Source organism: Belonocnema kinseyi, chromosome 10, assembly GCF_010883055.1.
Source record: "Belonocnema kinseyi isolate 2016_QV_RU_SX_M_011 chromosome 10, B_treatae_v1, whole genome shotgun sequence".
Taxonomy (NCBI): Eukaryota; Metazoa; Arthropoda; class Insecta; order Hymenoptera; family Cynipidae; genus Belonocnema; species Belonocnema kinseyi.
In genome coordinates, this window is record NC_046666.1 from 73,596,021 (window position 1) to 73,603,073 (window position 7,053).

The 7,053-nt window shown below is 39.1% G+C and overlaps 1 protein-coding gene across 1 annotated transcript in view; it reads left to right on the top strand.

The window, feature by feature from the left end:
- Positions 1-4,642: 4,642 nt before the first annotated feature.
- Positions 4,643-7,053, top strand: part of LOC117181203 — a 3,589-nt gene continuing 1,178 nt past the window's right edge. Inside the window, exons 1-2 of the mRNA XM_033373768.1 lie at positions 4,643-4,683; positions 4,802-5,016. Coding sequence (XP_033229659.1) covers positions 4,643-4,683; positions 4,802-5,016 — 256 coding nt within the window. The remainder of the gene's footprint in view (positions 4,684-4,801; positions 5,017-7,053) is intronic.

A 7,053-nucleotide genomic window follows, 5' to 3' on the forward strand; every position in this document is an offset into this window, starting at 1 on the left:
ATTGTAAACCTCGTTGAATTGTATACTTGTTACTAAATAAATTCTTGTGCCTGTACTTTATACAGTGTTTCTTATTTGAAACAATTAATAACCCCCAACAAACAGGACTGTTAGTAAATCGTGCCATCTTTCTAATGAAATATGCCCGTCTTACATGGTACGTTTAAATGGGCAAAAGGTACATTCAATGCTGCTACAGGGAGAAAAATGGAAGGTCTCTTTGTCCATATAAATATGCAGACAGATCATATTGCAGAGTCGACTATAGGACAGGTCTTGACTATGGCTAAAGCGGCTATCTCTAGAAAATAAAAAGAAGACGTCCAAATCGACAATCTCAGAAAGACGTCTCGATTTTCTCAGATCGTCTTCTCGGTCATCTGAAGCTGGCTGACCGGATCATTGTGAAGGGTCGGTTCGGAAATCTCAGATGGTCTATCTGATTTTCTCAGACATTCGACTGGGTCATATTTGATGGTCGATTCGATTATCTCAGAATTTTGACGTAGTCATTTCGTATGGGCGATTCGATCATTTTTAAAGAGTCGACTTGATTATTTCGAAGTGTCAATATAGATATTCAAGAAAGGAAAATTCGGTTATCACAAAGGGTCGATTCGGAAATTTGAGATGGTGGAAAGGACTATTTATGATAGTCAAATACATGTTTTTACATTATTTTTAACAATTTTTTTGATTCTCTATATCTGAACGGGCATGAGGTGTTACTGAATAGATAGTGGGAAGTCCTTTATCGATTGATTTAGAGTAGGCATTCCGATAATAATCTTAAATTTAAAAATTACAAATGCGTATAAAAATCTTTAAAAATGTAATTAATAAGAAATAATTATTTATGAATTTAATGTTAAAGTTTTTCTACGAATTTTCACTACAGTTCCAGCTCTCCATCAACTGGATGTAGGGGGACGAGTGAATTGACCCTGCCCCTGCCATCTGTCTTTCAACAAATCTCAGGAGTTGATGTCTGAACTGAAAAATAAAGATTAATCTTAATTTAATGAATCCAATTCCAGTTTATCCTAAATCGATTAATGCTAGAATTAACAGTGATTATTGAAATCATTCAAATCTATTTTAAACTCACATTAAACAAAAAAAAACTAGAATGAAATGTCTTAAATCTCACATTACTTACGAAAAATATTAAGATTACAATTACGTACTTAAAACAGGTTGTGACGTGAATTTATAAAAAAAATTCACTGTGATCTGAAGCTGCACCACGTGTCAAGGACTGGGACACATATTTCAGCATTTAGAAGCAGACCTGCAAAGCTCTACAAACGGTGAGTCTCCAATTCCAATTTTTCTCCTGTCCTTAGCTTTCCGTGATATTTAATTTAAATATGGCTACAAAAACACTTGAGCAACTTATCTCTGAGCGTGCCGTGATAAAAAGTAAGGTGACTCGCATTAAAACATTTTGGGACTGTTTCGAGCAAGCTATGGGTAACATAGGCATTCTCAAAGTGAAATTAGAGAAACTTGAAGTGCAATATGACGCATTTGATATTGTACAAACGGAAATAGAATTGCATCCTACAAATTCCAGTGCAGAAGCTCAAGAAAGGGAAGAAGAAACGCAATTTTCCTTCGAGAATAAATATTGTGAATTGGTGGCCTTAGCTAGAGAACATATATTAGCCAACACGCGTCCAACAAGTATCGGTTCTTTCGAAAATTGGATCAAGTTTCGGGACTCGTTTAAAGCAATTGTCCATGATAGGGATCTTCCAAAAATTGATAAATATCACTATTTGAATCAGGCATTAAAGGGAGATGCATCTCGAGTGATTAAGTTGTTAGGGATTTCGGAAGCAAATTGCGAGATTTCATGGAAATGTTTAACTGATCAATACGAGGACTCAAATGCCTTTATTCACAATCATGTACGCGCACTTTGCGAACTCAAAACTGTATCTAAGGAATCTTTTTTGGAATTGCGACAATTTATCGATGACTTATTTAGTAGTTTGGTGCATTAAAGGCATTAGGGCAACCCACTGATAATTGGGATACTTTAGTCGTGTACTTGATGAGCAAAAAGCTAGATTCAAACACTAGACGTGAATAGGACAAAATACAAACTAATTCAAAAGAAATCCCTAAATTGCAAGATTTTTTAGATTTCTTAGAAAATCAAAGTAAATTCCTGCATCGAACACATATCGAAAAGCAATCCTTACCCGCGAACCCTTAGAGTAAAACGAACGCATCTAATCAACCTAAGAAACCTGGTGGCAATCTTTCGTCGCCCGTGGCCACAGAAAAATCAGCATGCGTAATGTGCACAAAGAATTACGCTATTTTTGAATGTAATAAATTCAAAAAACTGACGGTGAAGGAGCGAGTTCAGATAGTTAGGAAATATCATTTGTGTTTCAATTATCTCTCCTCTGGCCATGGAAATAGAAATCGTCAGTCAGGAAACTGTATTTCAATGCTCTAGAAAACACCATAGCTTATTGCATGTGGAATGGGACTCTCACTCCCCGAAAAATGAACAAGCGCGACAGCAATCGCCTCTTGAAAATGCAACCTCCCACAACCTTTCAACTTCTCTCGTAGTAGGATCATCCCAAGAAACGGACGATGATGAAGACCAGTACGCCATACTATCGACAGCAATCGTTGACATTAAAGATCGGGAAGGAACTTTTCATGAGTGTAGAGTTTTATTAGATACGGGATCACAACTACATTTAATAACGCAGGATTTGTGCCGTAAACTACAGTTACCAGTGTCAACGGTTGAATTGATAGTCTCGGGACTAGCACAAGTTGGGGTTAAGTTAACCAGGTGAGCGAATGCAATTATTAAATCTAAATTCAGACAGTTCGAGACTAAGCTGCGCTGCCTGGTCACTTCGCGCATCACTCAGTACGTGCCTATCGCACCATGGGATTTAGAGAATATTAATATCCCTAAACACATCCAACTCGCCGTTCCAACAATAAAAAATCCGCGTATCGACCTACTAATCGGCGCTGAGAAACTATGGGAAATAGATCAAATTAATTCTAATAAAGGCACAGGAGATCTGGACGTTGAGAATGTTTGCGAGCAGCACTTCAAGTCGACAACGAAACGCGCGTCGGACGGACGATTCGTGGTCAACGTCCTTTATTTCGAAACGGTCAATGACCTCGGAGATTCCTACGAAATCGATGTCATCGGGTGACATGACGGAAGTGTCTTCAGAAAAAATTGAGTCTGACCTTCCGACATACTATCTTCTTCACCACGCTGTGTTGAAGCCCGAAAGCACGACTACCAAGATTCGTGTGGTTTTCGATGGATCTTCAAAGACTTCTTCTGGATTATCACTTAATAAGGTTCAGCACGTAGGACCCACGGTTCAGGATAACCTTTTTTCGATCGTCCTGAGATTCAGAAAGCACAAAATTGTACTTTCAGCGGACGTTGCCAAGATGTACCACTGTATTTATGTGTATGAGGAGCAAAGATGTTTGCAGCGAATTCCTTGGCGCACGGACAGCTCTCAACCTTTACAAATTTATGAATTAAATACTGTGACATACGGAACGGCCGCAGCACCTTATTTAGCTACGCGCTGCCTTCGCCAGCTTGGAGAGGAAAATAAGGAAGAACATTCAACTGCGAGTAAGGTGATCATTTCCGATTTCTATGTGGATGATCTTTTGACAGATGCAGACTCTCTTGACGAGGCGCGAGCGCTCAAGGATGAGCTCACGTCGATTTTGGAACTAGCCGGCCTCTCATTAAGAAAATGGGCATCGAATGACGAAAGAGTTTTTAATTCAGATATCTCATTGAATGAAGATCGAGTAATTCAAGGAGATAAGGATCCAAAAACCCTAGGGTTGTTGTGGAACTTTAACAATGATCAACTTAGGTATTCTGTAAAAACTCCTGAGTAACAAAAGGTAACAAAAAGGACAATTTTATTGCTCATTTCACAGATATTTGATCCGCTCGGGCTCATTGGTCCCGCGACAATACAAGCAAAAATTATTCTTCAGAAATTTTGGGAGATTAAATTAGATTGGAATGAGTCTTTGCCACAAAACTTGCACACTAAATGGATTAAATTTAGAACTTATCTGGATAGCCTGAATGAAGTAAGTGTCCCACGATTTATTCTGTGTAATCAGCCTGTTACGGTAGAACTTCACGGTTTCTGTGATGCTTCCGAAAAGGCGTACGGCGCATCAATTTATGTCCGCTCAATAAATGAACACGGAAACATCGTAGTAAATATTTGTGTGCAAAATCGAAAGTAGCCCCAATTAAAACGCTCAGTATACCACATTTGGAACTCTGTGGTGCTCTATTACTCGCGCAGCTCTTGCAAAAGGTTTCTTCTTCAATGGATATGAAATTTGATCGGACATTCTTCTGGTGTGATTCAACAATTACTCTAGCATGGATTCACGGATCTCCACGCAGATGGGAAATTTTTATTGCCAACAGGGTCACAAAAATTCAAGATCTCACGAAGGAAGGGATTTGGAACCACGTGTCATCTCCGGACAATCCTGCAGATATAATTTCACGAGGAATTGCCCGAGCTGAATTGAAGGCATCTCAACTTTGGTGGCATGGACCAGAATGGTTGTCAGAAAATTCATAAGAATGGCCCGTCCCACCCGTTTTGGACCTGGAATATGTACCCGGTAAGAAAAAATGTACTTCGAATCAAGTCACTGTCGAGAAGAAAGAATCTAGCATCTTTGAACGTTTTTCTTCTTTTACAACATTGACTAGGGTTCTCTCTTATATTTATCGATTCAGAGATAATCAAACTAGGCCGACAACGGATTTCAAGGTAGGACTTCTAAAGTCGCGAGAAATTGTAGACACAAGAAATCGACTCCTAAGGGTAGTTCAGGCAGAATCTTTCAAGGATGAGATTCTTTGCATCGAACACAACAAGGAAATCGCAAAGTCGAGTAGTCTTAAATTACTTAACCCACTTCTCGACGATTCAGGGCTGCTTAGAGTGGGCGGTAGATTAAATCACGCACTGATTCCATATGATCAAAAACATCCGGTCATTTTGCCTTCGGGTCATTTAGTAACGCGATTAATAACACAGCCACACAAAAAAGTGTGCGGATCTGTTAACAAAACACACGTATTCCTATGGACTTTGGGGCGCTGAATGCAAATTCGCTATCAAAAATCACCCACCACGTCATGGTTGAGCCATAACCTCAAAAGATGACGAAAAATCATGCACTGAGGCAAATAAATTTCAAAATAATGCCAGTGATGCAAATTTTCACTTCAAAAACATGTCGATAACTGTGAAGGATCAACCCTTGCCTGATATCAAATTATTTAACAATTTTACCGAACGGAACCTGACCTCACCTAACCTGAATTAACAGAAATTTATTGAACTACACGTAAAGCTCTGGAAGCATATTTTCCCAGTATCAAATGTGTGCTACATCGAATGGGTCAACTCGAGCCTAACCTAGAAATAAATCTAACCTAGTCTAACCTAACCTAACCTCACGAAACACAATTAAACTGATTGTGTTGTCCCGTAGTATTTGCGGTACCGTTTCATTCAGCTTCGGCTTAACCTACATAGAGGTTTAACCTATCCTAACCTAAAAAAACCTGACCTAACCTAACCGATTACGCTGGCAACCATGTTCTTGCGTACTTTCATATTTTTACATTAATAGCAGTAAATGTCTAGAGTTTCGTAACCGCTTGTTGCTAGCATTATTCGCCTGTGTCTGTAACCAGGGCACCTCCACGTGGTGACGGTGCACAACGGATCCACATTGGCTGAGTCCTGGGTAAACGGCGTTCATGCCGTCATGGCAGACACAGGTAAAAAGTGTATTACGATGCAGGGAAAAATCCCAGTATCGGCGTCTGGTCAGGGTGGGAAAGTGGGCTCTCCGACGTCGTCATCATGCGACCGTAGCTCTTCATCAATGGATCACTTGGTTGGTGTAGAGTCTCATGCTACAAGGAAAAAAACCGCGAGCATTTCTCAATCGCATGCCTGCAACAATAGCTCAGATTCATTCTGTTACATTTGCAGTAAATATGAAGTGAGCAGTTTGCGAAAATCAATTGACGAGGAAGTGAAAAGTCTTAACGAAAAGTTTTTTGACCGTAAATTGCTGCACCAAGGAACAAAATGGGTTCCTCACGTCATTTGCAATTCCTGCAGACTTATGTCGTATCGTCTAAAAAATTCAAACAACGAAAAGTACCGCAAGTACTCTACACCGTCAAAGGGTTCAACGCCAAAAATAAAAATAACATTTCGTATATTAATGTATGCACAGTCACAAGAGCAATTGAAATCAATAAAAATGCACGCCAGACTGATTTAGGCGCTTTAGAAGATGATAGAATGGAAGTTGAAAGTCAACGTCATGGAGACGGTAGTGAAACCAGTGATCGTACAGAAAATAGTTCTGATGATTCCGATGAAAATGACGAAAAAGATGATGAATATGACGTGCATAAAATGAAATTGAAGGTACCAATATTAGTGTCGCAACTAGAACTGAATGATTTTATTAGAGATCTTGGATTACCGAAAGACGGTTCTGAATTGCCGCTTCATTTCTAAAAAGAAGAAATCTTCTAGAGCCAAAGACAAAAGTTTCATTCTATCGCGACAGGGACAAAGAAATCAGAAAGTTTTTCGTTAAAAACAAAGAGACGTCTTCAGTGTACTGCACTGACGTTAACGGACTAATGAACCACTTGAAGAAAAATGTGTACAGAGACGAAGAATGGCGACTTTTTATTGATTCGTCAAAACACAGCATTAAGGTTGTTTTACTGCATAACACGAATACTTACGCTCCTATCCCTATAGCTCGCTCAACTGTCATCAAAGAAGAATATAACAATGTTAAAATGCTTCTTGAAAAAGTTAATTACACGAATCACAAATAGCCTTCAAGAGATTCATTCAAACCTGGTTTTCATAATATCATCAACCAAAGCCTCGTTGATCCAGAAAAAATTTTACTACCACCCCTCCACATAAAGCTTGGGCTCAT